The 24125-nt window shown below is 44.2% G+C and overlaps 1 protein-coding gene across 10 annotated transcripts in view; it reads left to right on the plus strand.

The window, feature by feature from the left end:
* KIF21A (kinesin family member 21A) overlaps positions 1–24125 on the plus strand; it is a 227489-nt gene that overhangs the window by 116832 nt on the left and 86532 nt on the right. For 7 of the 10 annotated variants that reach the window (XM_077264819.1, XM_077264822.1, XM_077264826.1 and 4 more), the window contains exons 9-14: positions 1307–1496; positions 5197–5260; positions 5972–6169; positions 11633–11671; positions 16311–16389; positions 19729–19846. In XM_077264819.1, the coding sequence (XP_077120934.1) occupies positions 1307–1496; positions 5197–5260; positions 5972–6169; positions 11633–11671; positions 16311–16389; positions 19729–19846 (688 nt within the window). The remainder of the gene's footprint in view (positions 1–1306; positions 1497–5196; positions 5261–5971; positions 6170–11632; positions 11672–16310; positions 16390–19728; positions 19847–24125) is intronic. The other 3 variants (XM_077264821.1, XM_077264825.1, XM_077264829.1) reach the window with 1 other exon arrangement.

The following is a 24125-nucleotide window of genomic DNA, read 5'->3' on the forward strand; positions in this document are numbered from 1 at the left end:
AAATATTTTCAGAATAATTTGAGAATGGTATGAAATGTCCTATAAATGTCTGTTCTGTTCCTGATCTAAGGGTACCGTCTCACAGTGGCACTTTGGTCGCTACGACGGCACGATCCGTGACGTTCCAGCGATATAGTTACGATCTCGCTGTGTCTGACACGCTACTGCGATCAGGGACCCCGCTGAGAATCGTACATCGTAGCAGATCGTTTGAAACTTTATTTCGTCGCTGGATCACCCGCTGACATCGCTGCATCGGCGTGTGTGACCCGATGCAGCGATGTCTTCACTGGTAACCAGGGTAAATATCGGGTTACTAAGCGCAGGGCCACGCTTAGTAACCCGATGTTTACCCTGGTTACCATTGTAAATGTTAAAAAAAAAAAAAAACCACTACATACTTACATTCCGGTGTCTGTCATGTCCCCGGGCGTCCGCTTCCCTGCACTCCTCCTGTATCCTGTGTCAGCGCCGTCCGGCCGTACATCAGAGCACAGCGGTGACGTCACCGCTCTGCTTTACGGCCGCGCTTACACAGGATGCAGGAGTGCAGGGAAGCAGACGCCGGGGGACGTGACAGGCACCGGAATGTGAGTATGTGTTTTGGTTTTTTTTATATTTACAATGGTAACCAGGGTAAACATCGGGTTACTAAGCGCGGCCCTGCGCTTAGTAACCCGATGTTTACCCTGGTTACCCGGGGACTTCGGCATCGTTGGTCGCTGGAGAGCTCTCTGTGTGACAGCTCTCCAGCGACCACACAAGGACTTTCCAACGATCACGGCCAGGTCGTATCGCTGGTCGTGATCGTTGGAAAGTTGCTGGGTGTGACGGTACCCTAAGGATCAGGGCTTTTAGCTGAGATGAATCTGTGCTGCACTTTATGTACATGCTCAGTAGGGGTAGATGAATCTGTGCTGCACTTTATGTACATGCTCAGTGGGGGGGATGAATCTGTGCTGCACTTTATGTACATGCTCAGTAGGGGGGATGAGTCTGTGCTGCACTTTATGTACATGCTCAGTAGGGGGGATGAGTCTGTGCTGCACTTTATGTACATGCTCAGTAGGGGGCAGCGCTGGGGATTTGGAGGTTTGGCTTACCGGCTCCACAGCCCTGATCTGAGCACACGCACAGCGATTTTCAGAGAAGGTTTATAGGTATTCATGTTTTAAATAAATCAGAAATATCTTTGTACATTAAGGTAACGTACATATACGATGTTTATCCTACACGTTAAGAGAATATCCTTACAGGGAGCACTATTTGCCTGATCTTTTGCTGTTTTCTGATCATAAAATGATAGGGTAAAAGAATAATTGATGAAGAAGGAGTTGAGAGCATCAATGACATGTTCCACGAGAATGCAATGTTACAGACGGAAAATAACAATCTACGCATGAGAGTTAAGGCTATGCAAGAAACGGTGGATGCTTTAAGAACCAGGATTACGCAGCTCATGAGTGACCAGGCCAATCAGGTCCTTGCTAGAGCAGGTGCAGTATTTATCCATTCATTCATATGAAGTAGTTTTGATATCATAGTTCTGGTTTATGTGTCAACCTTCTCAGAATGCAACAGCTATAGAACCATAGAAGCATAGAATGTTAGAGTTGGAAGGGACCACCTGGGTCATCTGGTTCAACCCCCTGCTCAAAGCAGGATTCACTAAATCATCCCAGACAGATGTCTGTCCAGCCTCTGTTTGAAGACTTCCATGGAAGGAGAACTCACCACCTCTCGTGGCAGCCTGTTCCACTCATTGATCACCCTGTCAAAAAGTTTTTTCTAATATCTAATCTGTGTCTCCTCCCATTCAGTTTCATTAGCTACTTAATAGGTATCCACGTCAGAATTAGTGATGAGCGAGTGTACTCATTGCTCGGGTTTTCCTGAGCACGCTCGGGTGACCTCCGAGTATTTGTTATTGCTCGGAGATATAGTTTTCATCGCCTCAGCTGCATGATTTACAGCTGCCAGATACGCTGAATACATGTTTGAATTCCCTAACAAACAGGCATTCCTCACATGTATTCAGCGTATCTGGAAGCCGTAAATCATGCAACTGAGGCGATGAAAACTATATCTCCCAGCAATAACAAATACTCGGAGGACACCCGAGCATGCTCAGGAAAACCCGAGCAACGAGTACACTCGCTCATCACTAGACAGAATACATAATCTGCACAATAGGCTTAGATACACCAACTCAGTTGGCAGTATGACACATGACGGGCTTAGATACACCAGCTCAATGACAGTATCACACATGGAAAGCTTCCATAAACCAGCTTGGCAGACATGATCACACATAACAGAATTAGATTCACCATCTCTATAGACAGTATTGCACAAGATAGGATTAGATGCACCATCTCAGCGGACAGTATCACACGATAGGCTATAACTATTATGACTTTATATGACCATTCCACATCAAAAGTAATTTATTCCATATTTAGTAAGATTGGCCGGACTGACTTGGTAAGCGTTATGGTGATCTGCCCTCTTGAAGCCACCACCTATGTTCTTGTGTTATATGTATCACTAGGCTCCCAATCGATATAATAGATGCAGTAGTTTTACGCCATTCTGTCTCGAGGCTTCTGTTTCATGGACCACCAGAAGGACTCCTGTCCTGAACTTGACAGCTTTCTAGGCACATACTAGGCTGTCAGGTTCAGGTCAGGAGACCTGTGGCCAGTCCATGCATCAGGGTCCATACACAGGTCTCGTTTACACATCCATGTATGATGGTCCCACACTTTGCCTTTATATATTTTCTCTGTCTTATTGTGTTTTGCCTATTTAAAATGTATCCCCTTGACATATCTTCTAATATTAATGCAAAGAATTGTACATTCCTGAATAAAATGTAACATTGTTTGGGCATTAGAAAGAAGTGTAGAATATTACTTGTTTACCAGCCGATTAGTGAACTCAGCAGAAAGTAATCTGAGTAATGTAGCACATTGCAGTCATTTATCTGCTTTTGATTTGTATTGAAATTCTGTATATAAACATAGAAATGACCCCAACACAAAGGAAAGACTGTGGAGGAAAACAAATGAATGCTTGTGCTAAATATCACTAAAGAGGAACGTGTTTCATCGTTCTGGAACATTAAGTACAGCATCCAAGGGCCTCCAAAGTGCAGCTATCAGCTGTACAGACGTAGGGTCTGTGCACACGGTCAGTAATTGGCAGCGTGTTGGATGCTCCGCATGTCTGATGTGTCCAAAGCGCTGCCGGCTATTGAACGCAGGTGATTAATTGAACTGTGCAGAATCACCGCAGCCAATACATTGTACGGTGACATTTACCTTGCGGAGACTCGACATGCTAGAAATTGACATGTTGCGGTCTGGAAAGAAGCACCACATGTCTGTCTCCGCGGGTGTTCCACAGCCGTCTGTGCACGCATAGTGGGCATGAGATTTCCTGAAATCCCATCCAGTATGTGGAGGTACGCAGCGTCCAACCCGCAGCATTTACTTACCGTGTGCACATACCCTCAGTCTTTTTAAATAGGTACCTAGTCAAGAAACAGACACAACCTGTCCTCATGAAGCTTTCTGCATTTGTGGAAATTATGTGGACTGAAGAACGGTCTCTACAGATTTCTCAACAAGTTTGTTCTCTAAAATGGGTAGCTATTTAGTTAAGGTATCAAAGAAAATTAAAAATCTAATTATATGTGTATGACAGTCTTTTGGTCTGCTAATCTCTTGTTAGGATTTTTTTTGTATATTTGTGCTATGAGCTCCATACTCTAGTTTGCAGAGTTAAATGAAGATGATCTTTCCTCTTTTAACCTTTCAACTTTGGGTTAAAGGGATGAAGAAAAAAAGTTGTGTAAAGAAGGGCTATAGTGGATAACAACGTTAGGCCAAGCCATAATCATGTATGAGGAAATGTAGTTGAAAGGGGATCTGTCAGTAGTATCAATTCTTAAACTGTCTATATGGGCATGCAGGTCTTGGGAAGCGGAATAAAGTGATACCTTGAAATCTGCGATCTGATGTATTATTCCAGAGAAATCCAAATTTTGCTTAAGATCTAGGGTTAATCTGCAGGTTAATAGCACTGCAGGGAGAAAATGAACTTTATCCCCCCCTGGCAGCATTCTCGTAAACCCCCCCCCCCCCTCCAGCTCTGACTGACAGCTGACGCCGTTATAGATTAGTGTCAGTCAAGGTCGGGGGCATTTTTACGGCCGCCGTTCTGTATTTTCAGAGCGGTAACTGAACCAGCACCGGTCCCTCCTCCATGATTAAAACTCAAATTTTGCCAGGGGAGATAAAGTTCATTTTCTCCCCACAGTGTTCGGCTAACTGTAGGCATCAGGCCGGTTAGTAAAGCTATTAACCTGCAGATTAAACCCATATGAAGCCGGGATCACACATGCGAGAAATACGTCCGAGTCTCGCATGGTAATACCCGGCATTGCCGCTGTCACTCAGGAGTGGAAAGTGCTGCCGCATAGCAATACATGCGGCCGCACGCTTATTTTAAAAGGAAAGGGGGCATTACCAGTGTGCGATGTGTAATGACTGATGGTCTTCTTTCACTGCAGAACAGTTTGTGGTTATAACAAACACAGTGCAGCAGAGCTGAACTTTTATATAATTACTAACACATCTGCAGCGGCATTTCTCCTCTCATTGGTGTAATCGGGCACAGCTCTGCAGCAGAGCTGACAGCACTAACACTACTTCAGCTTCCATCTCACAGGCAGCCATTGTAGGGGAGTGAAGTACAGCTGAGCTGGCAGCACTATGAGAAGAGAAGAGAGTTACAACTGTAGATCTTTCAAAGCTCAGCCCTGCTGTACTGTGTTAAGAATAATCATGCACAGTTCTGCAGTGAGATAAGGAGAGCAGATTGTCAGACATTGCTTATCACAATGGTAGCATTCCCTTTGATTTAAAATAAGCTCTGGAAGCAGATTCTCGGGGAAATCTGTATCCGGACCATAGATCTTAACAGCTCATTTACAAGAAAAATGTGGATTTCTATGTAATAAGACATGGGAAGTATCATTTTGTTCACCTTTCTGTGACCTTCATTCCCATATAAACGGCTTAGGAGGGTAGATCCTACTGACGGATTTCCTTTAATCTCCTCATTGTTTAGTATAACTGTAAAATATAACCTCTTTTATCTAATATTTTAATGTTAACCTTGTATTTGCAGGTGATGGTAATGAAGAAATTAGCAACATGATACATAATTACATCAAAGAGATTGAAGACCTTCGGTAAAGCATTTCAGTAACCTAATCCCCTAAATTTCCCGAAATCCTATTTACGTCACTTAGTAAGCGATTTGCACTAATTTTGCACAATTTCCTTTTGGCGCTGTCACGATATTCTTTGCTTAAACTTTATTGCCATCTACTGGTGATGCTCATGTATTACAGTTGTAAAATTGTTTTCAAGATAATTTGCAAATTCTTTTAAGTAGGAAAAAACAAATTGAAAGAGGTTGTCCGGTTAAAACAAGTTATAAGCAAGATAGATGATCACTTGTTGATTATTGGGGGGGTCCAACTTCAAGGACTCGCACTGACTAGCAGAACAGGGAACTTTTATCCCCGTTGGAACGAAGTGACAATGCGCATGCAAGAGCTGTACTCTATTCATTCCCTATGGGGCTACTGAGCGCCACACTCAGCTTTTTCTGGCAGTGTGTCACAATGGTAGGACACCCACTGGTTAAGCTGTCACCGGTCTTTATGGATAGGTGATAATTTGTTGTAACTGGACCACTGGACCTTTTATGGCAGTGATAAACGTATCTGTTGTGAAGAACAATGAAAATAGCCATTTCATGATGGACACCAATATCGCCTGGCAGCCCATATAGGCCATAATATGGTCTGTCAGCTGTGTCATGGTGTCCGTCAATAAATGTTTGGAATCTTTTTATGTAAGTGGTTTCTTAACATTTTGTTTTCTTTCGTGATCAGTGCGAAATTGTTAGAAAGTGAGGCTGTGAATGAAAATCTCCGAAAGAACTTGTCAAGAGCTTCATCAAGAGCCTCTTATTTCTCTTCTCCATTCTCTGCCGCGTTGATTCCCGCTGAAAAGGAAACCACTGAAATTCTGGATATGGCAAAAAAAGATATACAGAAATTAAAGAAGATCGAAAAGAAGAAGAAGAAAAGGTAATGTCAGCCACTTGCATATTTTTCTCCACTTTCTGCCATTTCTTTGTCACTCGCTTTTATAACTGTACATCACGTTCCTATTGTTGGACCTCTTTTCAGACTGTGAATTTCTCTTGCTTGATTTCATCAGCACGTGCTTTGCATTGATTGTCACAGAGATCCTGCATGGGTAGCTTGCGAAAAAAATCATGAGTTTGTAGATGCTAGATTATAGTAATCCATTTTTATACTTTGCTGCAAACCACAAGAATGAGCATATGGTTTCTTCATATTGAATCTTGAATTCAATACATCTGAACATACAAGTGCCACATTTACTATATTGAGTCCCCGTGAGTTTGTAACTGGTCGGGTAGAGGGGGAGCATTCCAGATCTAATAACACCAGAATAAGTAATATTAGTTATTAGAGGACCTATGTTAATCATGATCAAAGGTGTTCCAACAAAGAGAATAAACAAATACATGCCTGTACACAAAATTCAAGTATGGTATGTGTTTTTCAAGGTGGTTTTTGCCAACCAGTAACGCACATTTAGCAACACATATCGCTGTGCTGCAAATTGCCATCACATGTATGAGCCATAAGCAATGTTGGAGTTCCATAAAATGGAAATTGTCTTTTTAAATGATTTATATAGTTATGAAAGGAAAGCCTAAAAGCTAATGAACATGTTTGGAACATTCTAATATCTTGTGTTTCAATCTCTGTGCCTGCATTCAGTGAATGAATGGAAACCTCGGAGTGGAATCCACTTCAATACATCTGGTGAACATAACCATAACAATTTAAGAATGTTCCAGTAATAGGAGAGATTAAAAAGGACCTGTCACCAAATTTTTCATATTGACCTTGGCACACGATGTAATAGTGGGTGCAGAGTGGAATAAACGTTTTTTGTTTGTTTTATTTTTAATTAATTATTTTTCACTTGGGGCCTGTACTTCTCGTCCTCTATCATGCTGACCAATGATGATCAGGCAATAGCACTCAAAAGAAAGAAGAACACTCCCCCACTATAACTAAGAGCAGATTTCTAAGTGTATGTGGAACATGACAGGTCTAACCTCCTGCATGATTAGAAAGCCTCTGCTGTGGTTGTGCTATACACAACATTGTCAGCTGCTGCAGTCCCACGGGTTAAAAAAAAATGGTAACGTGCCCAAAAGGAATAAGTTGCCACACAGGATTGGTATCGATGTGGTCTTTTATCAACACGTTTCAAACTCATCCAACTTCTTCATCAGGAGTTTGTTTTTTTTTCCTGCTTAAGAAGTCTGATAGCTTCGAAGCACATTAATAATAAACTGTATCGCTACCAATCCCATTTCCTGGAATCCTCCTTCCCTTGGATTTCTATCAGCAGCTCAGAGGATCCTATTATTCCTTTTGAGCAAATGATAAAATGAGGCACATGTCCTTCTCTAATCCTTGTGGCTTAAGCACATGCTTTGGTGGTTTGCTCTTGAATAGGAAGATTTCACATAATGTTCTATACTTACCTGAGCGCTGAGGCCAGTGATTGGCTGCAGCGGTTAGGTGAATGGGATAGTACATCATCAGAAGCACATCTGACTTAATCCCTTCCTATCCTGGCACAGACCACTGAAGTGAGCTACCCTTTATCACTGGACATCAGTATTCATTTGCTTGAAGGGTTTTCATTTCCTTATGAGGCCATGCGCATTTCACTTTCACTAAATATTAGAAGTATCACAGAGCTTGCGTTATATATCAAAACTCTCTCAGACAAAAACTTTCTTTGGCTGGAAGGAAACCCGAAGGTGTCCTAATTTATTTCAGCATTATTTGGAAAATTAAAACTAAACTTCCTGTTACCCGAGACAGATAACTGAGTAAGAATAGGAACAATACAGTTTGCAGTATATTTTGATGTTTGATAAACTCCTTCATTTGGCGAAATCTAGCTTAATGAATAGTGTCAAGTAACACAGCCATTTAGTGTTTACATTCTTTATGATCATTTAAATTAAGATCTCACCCATCACCAAAAGTTGTTTTTCCTTGAGCAGACTTTCACTATGATGAGGAAATTGGATATTAAAAAGAAAGTCGCTGCTGTGTCTACCAAAACACTTGACATTTCCTATGGGTCAAGAGAAGGAACATAAAGGGATACAGCAGCCATTTGACCTCACTAGATACTAGCAGTGGTAGTTGTGGAACAGAGACCCTCCCTTCCCCATGGTCTTGTTGACCTCATAGGAAATGGTGGGTCACAAAATGTTGTGTTCTTGTTGTGTTCTTGTGTTTTTATATGTAACAGGTTGGGCCCCAGTCCATGCACCTAGAAACAAAAGGAGTGCCGTTCTACTTCATCTTGTGTCAGATGACTTGCTACATAAGTGGTTTTCTTTAAAATGCAACTGTACTTTCAACAAACTTTGTATATTTTAATAGTACAGTAAAATATTAGAAACTTTGTAATATATCTTACTAGCTATTGAACCCGTTCTACGCCCGGGTGGCGAGCATTGATATTGGTATATGGTCTCCATCCTGTCATGTGCTGCTCCATCCTGCGCCCCCATCCTGTCATGTGGTGCTCTATCCTGCATCCCCATCCTGTCGTGTGCTCCCATCCTGCGCCCCCATCCTGTCATGTGCTGTTCCATCCTGCGCCCCCATCCTATTATGTGCTGCTCCATCCTGCGTCTCCATCCTGTCATGTGCTCCCATCCTGCGCCCCCATCCTGTGATATGCTGCTCCATCCTACACCCCCATCCTGTCGTGTGTGCGCCCCCATTCTGTCAAGTGCTGCTCCCATCCTGTGCCCCCATTCTGTCAAGTGCTGCTCCCATCCTGTGCCCCCATTCTGTCATGTGCTGCTCCCATTCTGTCATGTGCTCCCATTCTGCGCCCCATCCAGTCATGTGCTCCCATCCTGCACCCCCATCCTGTCATGTGTGTGCCCCCATTCTGTCATGTGCTGCTGCCATCGTGCGCCCCCATTCTGTCATGTGCTGATCCCATCCTGTGCCCCCATGCTGTTGTAATGTGCTGCTCCCATTCTGCCTGTTCCTGTTTCCATTCTGCCATATGTTGCTCTCATCTTTCTCTCTCCGGCTCTACTGCCCGAGTGCGGCTGTGCTGAGTGCGGGTGGCTGTGCTGAGTGCGGGCGGCTGTGCTGAGTGCGGGCGGCTGTGCTGAGTGCGGGCGGCTGTGCTGAGTGCGGGCGGCTGTGCTGAGTGCGGGCGGCTGTGCTGAGTGCGGGCGGCTGTGCTGAGTGCGGGCGGCTGTGCTGAGTGCGGGCGGCTGTGCTGAGTGCGGGCGGCTGTGCTGAGTGCGGGCGGCTGTGCTGAGTGCGGGCGGCTGTGCTGAGTGCGGGCGGCTGTGCTGAGTGCGGGCGGCTGTGCAGAGTGCGGGCGGCTGTGCAGAGTGCGGGCGGCTGTGCAGAGTGCGGGCGGCTGTGCAGAGTGCGGGCGGCTGTGCAGAGTGCGGGCGGCTGTGCAGAGTGCGGGCGGCTGTGCAGAGTGCGGGCGGCTGTGCAGAGTGCGGGCGGCTGTGCAGAGTGCGGGCGGCTGTGCAGAGTGCGGGCGGCTGTGCAGAGTGCGGGCGGCTGTGCAGAGTGCGGGCGGCTGTGCAGAGTGCGGGCGGCTGTGCAGAGTGCGGGCGGCTGTGCAGAGTGCGGGCGGCTGTGCAGAGTGCGGGCGGCTGTGCAGAGTGCGGGCGGCTGTGCAGAGTGCGGGCGGCTGTGCAGAGTGCGGGCGGCTGTGCAGAGTGCGGGCGGCTGTGCAGAGTGCGGGCGGCTGTGCAGAGTGCGGGCGGCTGTGCAGAGTGCGGGCGGCTGTGCAGAGTGCGGGCGGCTGTGCAGAGTGCGGGCGGCTGTGCAGAGTGCGGGCGGCTGTGCAGAGTGCGGGCGGCTGTGCAGAGTGCGGGCGGCTGTGCAGAGTGCGGGCGGCTGTGCAGAGTGCGGGCGGCTGTGCAGAGTGCGGGCGGCTGTGCGGGGCGGTGGTGAGAGTGCTGGCAGCTGTGCTGGGCGCCGAGTGCTGGGGGCCTGAGCAGGCGGGGACACCGGCACGCTGTGGGGGTCAGGTGCCGGAGTCGCTGCTAGCTCAGGCCCCCGGCACTTGCTATATTTACCTGTCCCCCGTTCCACTGCTGCGCGCCTTTCTGTCTTCCGGGGTCCTCTGCCTGTGACTGTTCAGTCAGAGGGCGGCGCGCATTAAGCGCATCATCGTGCCCTCTGAACTGAACGTCGCAGGCAGAAGAGGTGGAGGATGGAGCAGCGCGCAGCAGTGGAACGGGACAGGTAAATATACTCACCCTCCTGGCTCGTCCCTGCTTCTCGGTTGGAGATCGCGGTGTGCGTTCAGTGCTTACGCATACCGCGATCTCCTGGGAGCGTCACTCTGTGGGGTCCAGACTGCGCCTGCGCTTGCGCAGTCTATAAAGGCTTCGGACAGAGTGACGCTCCCAGCGTTATATTATAGATTAGAGAAATCCGTTGCCTTCCCTACTTATTTTCCCATGTGCCCTGAACTTACCATCCACTTTGAAAACAACAGCTCAAACAGCACAGAATGTCAGTTCATTTTGGTGTCACAGCCCATTATATTCTATGGAGAGGCGAGGAGTCGGGAGAGGAAACAGGCAGAGGGAGGAATAGAAAGAATTTTTTTAGCAAGTGATTTTCCTCGCCCCAGAACCGATTCACATCCAGACAACTCGGCAGTGCTGTAGAATATCCTCCAGCTGTGATGTGTATGGGATAGATTACAGTAGCTAGTCTCTTCCCCTTAGCTTCCAGTGGATCACAAATTACAGATACAGCATGCAAAGGGGAAAACTGGTGAAAATACAAGTCATATACGGTAATGGCTAGAATTTGCGAGACTCTTCTTGTACACAGAGATCCGCTTATCCTGAAAAGTTACCGTACTTGAAAGTACAGTTATCCTTTAAATACGATCTTAAAAACAACTTTGTATTCTACATTACTGATAGTAAATGAAACGGAGAAATCAACTGAGGAACCATTTTCCTTCTCTTCGGTGATAATTTAGTTGCTTTTGGTAGCAAATATATACATATAAAAATGTACAGCTTTACACATGAGTACACACTTGTACTGTAACTTGACTTGCTCCATGACATTAAAGGGATCATGTGCTCAGGACAATTTCTGTTCATGAATTCAACATGAGTCTTATGGTCATTTTTGACCAGCAGCAACCATCTCAGTACTGCATTTTTTAACTCCCCCAAAAAGTATGGAAAAATGTACTTAGATACACTTAAAACTGGACATAAACACCATTTGCAGATTATTTAGGGCACTATAAAGATATTATTTATGCATTGCTAACAATATTGTGCAGTCTGTGTTATTGATGGCAGCAAGATCATGCACCATTTTTATCTTTGTAACTTTCATTGTTTGTCTGGTCTGTCCTTCATTGGTTTGGCTGCCTATACTGTACTTCTGATTTTGAAGGCTACAGCAGCTTCAAGAAAACAATCAAGAAGAAAGAAGGTTGGAATACTCCCCTTTATCTGTCTATTTTACTTATTTTATATGATCAGTTGTACCAAGAGATTAACTAACTAGTACAGCCCTTAACCCAATGATATGAGATAGTTGTCCCATGTCCCATGTTGGAGCAAAGTGTTTGCTATGTTAACCAGAGCCTCTTACAACCCCAAGTCTTCTGTGTAGGCCATGGGTTGTCACTCAGAGACAAAATAGCCATTTTCTTACTGGAACTGATGTTTTGATTACTACTTAATTCAATATAATGGCTGCTTTTCTCAAGTATCAAGTGATATTTCTGCAGCTCATATACTGTAAATATTAGCTATAATATATGTATTTTCTTACTATAACAAACACTTTGCACCCATAAAAGAAGATTCTGGATATTCTTCATCTAGTGGGGTATATTAATTTACTTTGAGTAGGTTATTCTAAATCATTTCACTAAGCCACTCTTTCATTAAATATAACCTGCATATGACTATTAAGAGAGCACTATCTTATTATTTTTAAAGGGAACCTGTCATGTGATTTATGCTGCCTGAACCGTGAGTAGCAATAGTAACTATATTATGCTCTGAAATTCTCCAGCTTTTCAGAGAAACAGTACTTCACTGTGTTAGTTAACATCACACACAGCTCTGCAGTGAGATCAGGGGAGCAGACTGTCAGTCATTACATGTCTCACACTGGTAATTCCCCTTTTCATTTAAAATAAGCTATGGAGGCAGATTCTCAAAAAGATCTGTGTCTGACCCATAGATTTTAGCAGCTCATTCACATATTAAGAAAAACATGGATTTCTCTAGAATAAGACATCGGATCACAGATAACAAGGTATCATTTTAGTCCACTTTCTATGACCTACATGCCCATAGAGATGGCTTTGGAAGGTTGATATTACTGACACGCTCCCTTTAGAGAACTTTCCCAGAATGAAGCAATTGAGATGACCAACCACCTTATTGTGACCCACCCTAACCTGCTTGAGTACCTGGTCTCTCCGTTGGTGTGCTTAGGGAGAGACTTAGAAGGCAAGGGTGACCTGCCACAGTGACTAGTCACCTCAGTAGCCTTTTTCCAGGCCCATTGTTAATTTTTCTTTCCTTTTGAAAAGCTGGAGGGATCCAGAGTGAGGCCATAGGTATTTGTAATAAGGAAGACTGTCCCTGATTCATGTTTTCTGTGGTCCGAGCAGCTTGAATCGAAAGACGGGTTAACTTTTGAAGTGCAATGCATAAGTTGCTGTTATTAAAGGTAACACGTTTGAGTAGATAAAGCACTAAACAGATGCCTATTGGCTGTGAGGCATACTGTTTTTTCTACATTAGATTACTTATAGTGTTACTTTAAAGACTGGGTTTGTCCCCATTACGCATTTGCTCACCTCTCTGACTTCTGCTCCCTAAAGAACCCATGGCTGTGACTGGTCCCATTTTCAAAGCAATTTCTGCAGCAGAGTCAGAAGTAAAATATTTATTTAATCTGATGTTTTTATGATGTAAAAATATCAGCCCTTAATGCATGTGGCCACTGTTTTTCTCAATCTGTACTAAGCCGTTTTTCTATATGCTATCTGCACATCTTTTTTTATCTAACAATTATTATTTTTTTTTTACATTTTTTTCCTAGGACATTAACAATTTAGTTTTTCTTCCTTACACTTCTGATTTAATCTCACATTCTGTTTTTTTCCTATTTATGATGTGTTGTGTGACAAAGAAATATGGTAAAAACACTGTAAAAAAAAAAATAAAGAAATGTCCTGTTTCATATCATAGTTGCACATCACAGATATTTATTCATTTCACTCTATACACTTCAACTTTTGCTTAAAGACCACGTACATATTTGAACCCATTTCTTCTTGTTTTGACAGTACTTTTCAAAATAAAACATATTTGCAATTGGGTTTCGTTAAAAACTTTGTAACGTCTATCTTATAAAGCAATATTCTACATCTCCAGTCCTAACGTATCACCTATACTTAGGAAGTCTGGCAAACATGATCCGTTGGTGGCTCTTGAGGATTGGAGCTGTTTAAAGCTGTTCTAGAGCTTGTATGCAGTAAACTTCAGTGCAGGCTGCTCATAGCTTTCTGCCTGCTCAAGTCTGTAGCCTGTCTATGACATCTCATTCAAGAATAACTAAACCTTCAACAGTTTTTTCTTATACTGTATGTTGCAGGCACTTTAAAGGGAACCTGTCACCTCCAAAATGGAAGGTGAGGTAAGCCCACCAGCATCAGGTGCTTATCTACAGCATTCTGTAATGCTGTAGATAAGCCCCCGATATATCCGAAAAGATGAGAAAAAGACGTTAGATTATACTTGCCTGGGTGGGCGGTCCAGTCCGATGGGCGTCGTGGTCCGGTCCGGGGCCTCCCGTGTTCTTACGATCACGTCCTCTTCTGGTCTTCACGCCACAGCTTCGGCGCAGGTGTACTTTGTCTGTCCTGTTGAGGGCAGAGAAAAGTACTGCAGTGCGCAGGCGCTGGGAAAGGTCAGAGATGCCCGGCGCCTGCGCACTGCAGTACTTTGCTCTGCCCTCAACAGGACAGACAAAGTACGCCTGTGCCGGAGCCGCAGCGTGAAGACAAGATGAGGACGTCATCTGATGAAGATAGGAGGCGCTGGACCGGACCGCGACACCCATCGGACCGTGACCGCCCCTGGGTGAGTATAATCTAACGTCTTTTTCTCCTCTTTCAGGTAACATCGGGGGCTTACCTACAGCATTACAGAATGCTGTAGATAAGCCCCTGATGCCGGAGGGCTTAGCTCACCTTCCATTTTGGGGGTGACAGATTCCCTTTAATTGGATTCATTTCAAGAACCAGACCGCCACAGACCTGCAGGCTATTAAAGTCCCTGCAACATAAAAATACTGATGAAAGCTTAATTACTCTTTAAGCAAAGCAAGAAAAATATAAATCAAATGTATATAGGCTTATTCTGAATTTGTCTAATAGGATTGTAAAGCCTGCATCTTATTGTATGTGAAAATTCTACAAGCCAGCTGATTTTTTTATTTTGATTGAAATACATTTCAACTCTTTATTTTATAAAAAGAACTATGCAATTCAATAAAAAATGGGTCCAAATTCCATGCATTAATGGAAAGTTTGCCATCTAAAGATTTATTTGAATGTATAAACATGTAGGATATTGTTAATACTGTACTGCAGATACTGGCATTTGTTAAAGTAAATGTAGTATGTAGTCAACATATTTTTATTAATAAGCTAAATTAACATCATATTAACCTGAAACCTTTTATAGTTAGTTGCATACATGTCCAACTGTACTAATACTATACATTACCTATGCTGTATTCATGCAGATAAGTATCGTCATGAATCAACTTGTGTCCTGAATTTTCACGTTTCTTGTGTAAAGGTACCTTCACACGAAGCGACGCTGCAGCGATAGCGACAACGATGCCAATCGCTGCAGCGTCGCTGTTTGATCGCTGGAGAGCTGTCACACAGACCGCTCTCCAGCGACCAACGATGCCGAGGTCCCCGGGTAACCAGGGTAAACATCGGGTTGCTAAGCGCAGGGCCGCGCTTAGTAACCCGATGTTTACCCTGGTTACCAGCGTAAAAGTAAAAAAAACAAACAGTACATGCTCACCTTCGCGTCCCCCAGCCTCTGCTTCCTGACACTGACTGAGCTCCGGCCTTAAAGTGAAAGTGAAAGCACAGCGGTGACGTCACCGCTGTGCTGTTAGGGCCGGAGCTCAGTCAGTGTCAGGAAGCAGACGCTGGGGGACGCGCAGGTGAGCATGTACTGTTTGTTTTTTTTACTTTTACGCTGGTAACCAGGGTAAACATCGGGTTACTAAGCGCGGCCCTGCGCTTGGTAACCCGATGTTTACCCTGGTTACCAGTGTAAAATATCGCTGGTATCGTTGCTTTTGCTTTCAAACACAACGATACACAGCGATCGGACGACCAAATAAAGTTCTGGACTTTATTCAGCGACCAGCGACATCACAGCAGGATCCTGATCGCTGCTGCGTGTCAAACGAAACGATATCGCTAGCCAGGACGCTGCAACGTCACGGATCGCTAGCGATGTCGTTTCGTGTGAAGGTACCTTTAGAAGTAAAAAAAAGTTCCAATAGGTTTCAGGTTACAGGGCTTAGCCGAATGTTTAAAAATTGGGGTCTTTTCCTGAGATCTAACTCTTGCCACTCCCGCTGATCAGCTGCTTGAAGGAACAAGATGAATAAGATTAAAATGCAGTACACAGCAATGTCCAGCACTATTCAGTGATGTGGTCACTTCAAACAGATAATTGGCGAGGGTCCTAAGAGTCAGACCCCAACTGCTCTAGTATTGGCCAATCCTCAAGATGGGTGAACATATTGTTGGAAAGCAGGTGCTTTCCTGCTCATATTCAGATAAAGAGATCTACAGTACATTCTAAAATCTATATATGAAGTTGAAGAAACAATGCTGAGACCACCCTAAGTGTGGCAACGTAACATTTAATATATTAGGACATTAAATATGGTAATTTAATTATTGTTGGTAATGAATAAATGCATAATGAGTAGCCTTGGGTTATACTATATGCAACCAAGTTGAACAAAAAAGATATTTTATTTTACATGCTTCTTGTTTTTCCTATAGTGTAAAAGATGACAATGCAGACAATGAGAAGTCTGAGGAGACAGGGCTTACAGAAAAAGAATTCAATGATCTAGATACTGTAAGTATGAAGATAATACTGTGTGTAGCAGGTGTATAAGAATCGGGAAAGTAAGAAAAATGTCCTTTTTAAAGGCTTTCTCTGTGTATTTAGAAATCTCAGTACAATTAGTACATATACTATGCCATGAAGTAAATTATTCATCCATGGAATCTGTCCTGAACGTGTGTGTGTGTGTTCACACACACATGTTCAGGACAGATTCCATGGATGAATAATTAACTTCATTAGTAAAAATTGAAACAACCCTTTTATATCATACAGCGTGTAGAGCTGAGACTTGTATAATAAAGCAGTAACACATCTAATACTGGACATATTCTTTGTTTTCAAGTTTATAGGGCTTGTCCACTACTAGGACAACCCCTTCTTCGTCCAAATGTTTGATCCCCATAAAATAATAAAGCCTATACTCGCTACCCGTGCCAGCGCCGTTCCAGTGGTGTCTGCGCTCGCGGTCCCATTGTTCAAGCTTATCTAGGTACTTCTGAATCCCTTTTCTGTCTTCTCTAATGTTAGCTATCCTTCCCAGCTTTGCATCGTCTGCAAATTTGATCAGTTTACCTTCAGTTCCCTTATCTAGATCATTTATAAAAATATTGAACAGCACTGGGGCCAGGACAAAGAAAATGTAATTTTTTTCTGTGAGTCTCCTCAGATCTCAAAGCCACATCCCCCCAACCTTAACCTTGCAGGAAGGCTCTTGAGCTGCTGAGCCACAAGCTCATGATTCATAAATACAGCGGGTGAAGTAAGTATTGAGCACATTGCTAATTTTTCTTAGTAAATATATTTCTAAAGGTGCTATTGACATGAAATTGTCACCAGATGTCCGTCAAAACCCTTCCAATCCACACAAGCAAAGAAATCAAACCGTTGCTGTCCATAAATTAAGTTGTGTAATAATGAGAAATGACACAGAGCAAAAGTATTGCACACATGGAAAATCATGACAGTAGCTGAAATCTACCAGCAATTAGAAATCAATCCTACCACTTAGTGTAAAATATCAGCTGCTTCAGCCGATGGCCTATAAAAAGGTATCTCATTACCAAAATGCCACACAAGAAATATCTCATGATTGGTGTCATAGAAAATATTAAGATTTCTAAATCCACTGTAGTGAAGAGGCATTCTCCCCCCTCCCTTCACCCCTCTCATACAGATTTCCTGTGGCAAAAAAACAGCTGACAGTTTGAATCTCCTGCACTCAGATTTGTACAATGGGCATAAAGGAACAGGAAATCTTAATTGACATGCAGGAGCTCCTTTTAGGACAAGAGACCTCAGCAGTACCAAGGAGGATGTATTTTATGCCTAGACAGTTATAGCTTGGCTAGGTAATTGAGACAGGAGAACTCTTTTCAGAGAACTGGACAATAATAGGTTACCTGTGTTTACACATAAATAGCAAAGTGGAAGGAACTTTGTTCACAGGAAATGCATTTTGAATTCAAGTGGCACTATGACTTACTGCAAGGATAATGCTACATTTGCCAGCCCGAACGTGTGTCTCCGAAAGAAAATTATGAATATTGGAGTTTGTATAAATCTGATAGTGATGGGACATAAATTTTCATCTTCAGGGCAAATAGGTGAAGCATATGCACATTTCTTCATAACTGCTTAACGATAAAACAATAATAATAATAATAATAATAATAAAATCCCAATAAAAATATGGTGGCGATCTTGAACTTCTATGGTCATCCATAGAGAAGTTATTGCATATGTTGAGAATTTCATAAAATCCCAATTGGCTGAGAAGAACCCACATCCCGGCCCATATGAGGTCATCAAGTGTGTGTGTGTGTGTCACTCAGGCGCTGATAAAAGGTTAAAAAAGTTATGATCTTGGTTTCTGTAAAGAGATATACATATGGTATATGCATGAATCCCGTTCGCTGAACATACCCAATCGATGTACTCTCCTTTGGCTAAGTTGATTCATCTCTGTGAGCGGCCTAGTAAATTTCTTTCATTATTCACTTTTATTTTGTGTACTGTATATGCTGCTTGTTTTGTTGCCTTTGTAAAATCTTTTGTATATTTTTTTTTTATAAATATTATCTTTTTAAAAACACTGCCTCATTTTGGATCAAATATAAAATGTAATAGTTCTGCTATTTTTGTTCTGTAATCCGCGCCCCAAAGCCGTACACAAGAAATCATGCGTCCAGTCAGCCTGTAAAAATGACTGGTGGTGGCAGTGAGTAGTCTGTGGTTATGGAGTTCGCAGTGACTGTATTGGTGGTATATACATACAATTGAAACCAGAAGTTTACATACACTATATAAAAATACACATATGCTTGTTTTTCTCAATATCTGACATGAAATCAGAATAAACCTTTCCCCTTTTAGGTCAATTAGGACTACCATAATTATTAATATGCCAAATGCCAGAATAATGAGAGATAGAAAATGTTTTAAGGCATTTGTATTACTTACTGCAAAGTCAAAAGTTTACATACATTTCTTTAGTATTTGGTACCATTGCCCTTAAACTGAATGACTTGGGTCAAATGTTTGAAATATCCCTCCACAAGCTTCTCACAATAGTTGGTTGGAATTTGGGCCCATTCTTCCTGACAAAATTGGTGTAACTGATCCAGGTTTCTAGGTCACCTTGCTCGCACCTGCCTTTTCAGCTTTGCCCATAAATTTTCAATAGGGTTGAAATCAGGGCTTTGATTGCTACTCCAAAATACCTCCGGTGTGAGAATGGAGAAGCACTTGCGGTTTACTGTTATTCTGTTGTAACAGAGTATTTTTTTTGTTTTACCGTGCCTTTTTTTGTGTGGTTTCAGTCTCCTGGTGGTGTGAACAATGTCCCTATAGGCTTGTTCACTGTGTGCACTGCTCATTTGTTTCTGTTCTAACTATCATTATTTGCAGTGTGTTTGTTTGGAAGAATGGGCCAAAATCACAATTGTGCAATGCATGTGACTAGTTTCTCCATACAGGAAGAGTCTTAAAGCTGTCATCACCAACAAAGTATTAAAACCATTTCAGTTAGCGCGTTCAATACTTTTTCCCTGTATCAGTTCTCAATATTACACATAACTTAATTTATGGACATCTATAGCTTTATTTTTTTGCCTGTGTGGATTGGATGGGTTGTTACTAATATCTAGTGAGAATTCCATGTCAATAGCACCTTTAGAAATGTATTTACTTAGAAAATTGGTAATGTCTTCAATGCGCATTTCACTCCCTGTTTATTAGAAATTATTTTGCCAGTTTTAGAGTCTGCTCGTGGACCATATCTTCATAGAAAAATATTATTGTCCATAAGCCTAAAATGGAAATGCATGGTAAAATAATGACTTTTTGTAGGAGGAAGGACACGATGGAAGCGATCATGATGAAGATGAAGAGGATGAGGATGAAGATGAGGAAGATGCAGATGGAGCTGAAAGTTCAAGTGAATCTGATTCTGAACTAGATGAAAAGGGTAAATATTTTATTCATATCTAACAAAACCTATTGAAGTAGATTTCCTAAGATAAATCTGGAGTTTTAGGTCAGTTTGTGAAAACAATGATGGCCATGCCTTTTACCACGTTTATTATGGACCTCAGTGGACAAGTGAGTGTGATTTCTTGTTACCGTATATACTCGAGTATAAGCCGACCCGAGTATAAGCCGAGACCCCTAATTTTGCCACAAAAAAAAACTGGGAATACTTAATGACTCGAGTATAAGCCTAGGGTGGAAAATGCAGCAGCTACTGGTACCTTATTTTTCGGACTACAAGACGCACTTTTTCCCCCCCAAAAAAGGGGGGAAAATGGGGGGTGCGTCTAATAGTCGCAATGCAGGCTTACTGCGGCGGCAGAGATGCGGCGGCAGAGGTGTGGCAGCAGAGGTGCGGAGATGAGGAGGCGCAGTGAGCGGGGTCCCTTTTCCCGGTGAGGTGATGCAGCAGCCCGGTAAGGCAGCAGAGCCGGGTGAATCCTGTTGTTATCGGTGGGCGCGGCCATCTTCCTGAGGCCGCGCGTGCGCAGATAGAGCGCTCTGCTGCCCACCGATATCAACAGGATTCACCCGGCTCTGCTGCATTACCGGGCTGCTGCATCACCTCACCGGGACTTTGGACTCTGTATACTCCATCCTTTTGCTTCCCAGGATGGGTGCAGCAAGGTTCAGGAAGGATCTCGTGGGCACATGGACTGGAGATGATGGAGGTAGTGGTGTACATTGTGAAGCGAGTATTCCACAGGAGCTCAGATGTCTGAGTCCTTGCCGCTTCCCGGCGCTCCTCAGAACTGCATGGCACGGCCGGCTCTCCGCCTCCAGCAGGGCTCGCAGCAGTACAGAGGCGCTTTTCCCGCAGTGTCCGGTCATGGCGGCTGTGTCTCGGTAGCGGAGCTCCTCACTTATTACCGGCTTCTGAAATAATTATTGCGCTGAGGAGCGCCGGGAAGCGGCAAGGACTCAGACATCTGAACTCCTGTGGAATACTCGCTTCACAATGTACACCACTACCTCCATCATCTCCAGTCCATGTGCCCACGAGATCCTTCCATCACCTCACCGGGGAAAGGGACCCCTCTCACGCCATACCTCTCACTGTGCCTCCTCATCCCAGCACCTCTGTCGGTAACCACTGCTGCCACCCTTCCATGGACACCAGGCCGTGGCGTCGCCCACCTAAGCAGGAAGGGACCCTGCTCAGGTGCACGCCGTACCGCTTCACCCCACCTCTGCCGCCACCATGCCTCCTGTGACCCTGCTCTGCCACTACCAGCCCTCAGGTAAGATACTGTAAATTCGGACAATAAGACGGACCCCCATCTTATAAAAAATCTTTTTTTCTGCAATTTTCACCCCAAATTTGGGGTGCGCCTTATGGTCCGGTGCGTCTTATAGTCCGAAAAATACGGTAAATTTCAAAAATAAAAATAGATGCCAATAAAAGTAAAATTAATTGAGACATCAGTAGTTTAAGTGTTTTTGAATATCCATATTGAATCAGGAGCCCCATATAATGCTCCATACAGTTTATAATGGGCCCCATAAGATGCTCCATACCAATTATGCCCCATATTATGCTCCATACAATTTTTGATGGGCCCATAAGATGCTCCATATTAAAATATGCCCCATATAATGCTGCACAAATGTTGATTATGGCCCCATAAGATGCTCTGTACAGACATTTGCCCCATATAATGCTCCACAAATGCTGATTATGGCCCCCATAAGATGCTCCATAGAGATATTTGCCCCATATAATGCTGCACAAGGCCCCATAAGATGCTCCATAGAGATATTTGCCCCATATAATGCTGCACATGGCCCCATAGAGATATTTGCCCCATATAATGCTGCACATGGCCTGTAAAGCTGCAATAGCATCGTACATAGTGAAGAAGCAGTGACCCACAAATTCAAACACAAAAGTCTCTTTTAATGTGTTTCTTCACAGCATTAAAGTCCAATTCACATAAATGCATATAACTTCAGTGGATATTATCAGTGACCAGTTTACACCAGTTCAAAGCAATACATATCACATGGCTTTTCACATGGCTTTAGATTTGTGGTCCCTAAACAGGCCAGACTTCCCTTGTCCAGTTTCCCTGGGCGACCGCACGCCATCTCATAGTCTCTATATGTCTCCATACACACAGCCTCATATGTTGCAGACACTACCACACGCCAGCCCTCCTCTGACTAGTTCTCGTGGGTGTCCTGCATCGCTGTATCACAGTCTCTTTATAGACTCTTTACTCACACAGTCGTACGCAGTTCAGGATATGCTCCGGATAGCAGCCAAGCACCATATCCACCTGTTTGCAATTGTTGCACATGCTAGTCCTCTTTCGGGCACAGGACATCCACCTCCGGGCACAGGACTGTCCACATCCGACTCCTTCGGGCACAGGACATCCACCTCCATGCACAAGACTGTCCACATCCAAGACCAGTACCATGGACGACTTGCATCTCTGTGTACGCTGTGGGTGCCAGGCTATTCAGCTGCCCTGGGTGCTGGCTCTGCTGGCCTCTGCCTCCATGCACTCTGCAGACCAGCACACACCAGACTGACACTGACGTGCACCTCGCACACCTGACCTGACACACCCATACCCCTTACTGCAGGATTTTTAAACACACACAAACCTGTGGCCTTCAGCCACATGGAAAACCCGGACCAGAAATCTGTGACTCTCATGCACACCTATGGACTTCATCCGTCTGCATGCACATTCTGGGGAGAACAAACAGCGCCCCCTAGCTGTATCAGAGGCCGCAGCCTCACATATCCTCCCCTCTGTTCATACCTGTGGGGTTGAACACTTGTTGCCCCATATGGGCGCGAGATAATAAGGCATCCGTATGACCCTGTGACATCCCCGCCCAAAACAACGTTTTCAGTTTCTCCTGCCAATACCTCTAGGGTGAGCCTATCGGGATTACAGTCTGACCCTAATTTGGCGACCCCTATGGCAGATATCTCAATATTTTCAGGTTCTACGCCCAAAACAGTACATAAACACATTCTCTGCTGCAACTGCAGCACCTCTAGCTGCTGCTGCCAGAACTGCAGCTCCTGTTGCGCAGACTTCGTGGACCCGCCGATCCACAGCAAATCTTCGTAACCCGACCGAGTTACCGCCAGAAGCCTTCAATCTTCATGGCCCCGCCGAGCCACAGCAAGCTGTCTTGAGAAGAAAAAAATAATAATTTCCAGCCGACTTTGCACGATACTATGCAGCACGCTTTGGGGTATGCCTCATTTCACTCTGCCCGCATTCTCTCCACCATATGTAAAGCTGCAGTAGCATCGTATGCAGTGAAGAAGCAGTGACCCACAAATTCAAACACAAAAGTCTCTTTTAATGTGTTTCTTCACAGCATTAAAGTCCAATTCACATAAATGCATATAACTTCAGAGGATATTTATCAGTGACCAGTTTACACCAGTTCAAAGCAATACATATCACATGGCTTTAGATTTGTGGTCCCTAAACAGGCCAGACTTCCCTTGTCCAGTTTCCCTGGGCGACCGCACGCCATCTCACAGTCTCTATACGTCTCCATACACACAGCCTCATATGTTGCAGACACTACACACGCCAGCCCTCCTCTGACTAGTTCTCGTGGGTGTCCTGCATCGCTGTATCACAGTCTCTTTACAGACTCTTTACTCACACAGTCATACACAGTTCAGGATATTCTCCGGATAGCAGCCGGGCACCATATCCACCTGTTTGCAATCGTTGCACATGCTAGTCCTCTTTCGGGCACAGGACATCCACCTCCGGGCACAGGACTGTTCACATCCTACTCCTTCGGGCACAGGACATCCACCTCCGAGCACAGGACTTGTCCACATCCGAGACCAGTACCATGGACGACTTACATCTCTGTGTACGCTGCGGGTGCCAGGCTATTTAGCTGCCCTGGGTGCTGGCTCTACTGGCCTCTGCCTCCATGCACTCTGCAGACCAGCACACACCAGACTGACACTGACGTGCACCTCGCACACCTGACACGACCTGACACACCCATACCCCTTACTGCAGGATTTTTAAACACACACAAACCTGTGGCCTTCAGCCACATGGAAAACCCGGACCGGAAATCCGTGACTCTCATGCACACCTATGGACTTCATCCGTCTGCATGCACATTCTGGGGAGAACAAACAGCGCCCCCTAGCTGTATCAGAGGCCACAGCCTCACAGGCCCCATACAGATATTTGCCCCATATAATACTGCAC

Source organism: Ranitomeya variabilis, chromosome 5 (genome assembly GCF_051348905.1).
Source record: "Ranitomeya variabilis isolate aRanVar5 chromosome 5, aRanVar5.hap1, whole genome shotgun sequence".
NCBI classification, from domain to species: Eukaryota; Metazoa; Chordata; class Amphibia; order Anura; family Dendrobatidae; genus Ranitomeya; species Ranitomeya variabilis.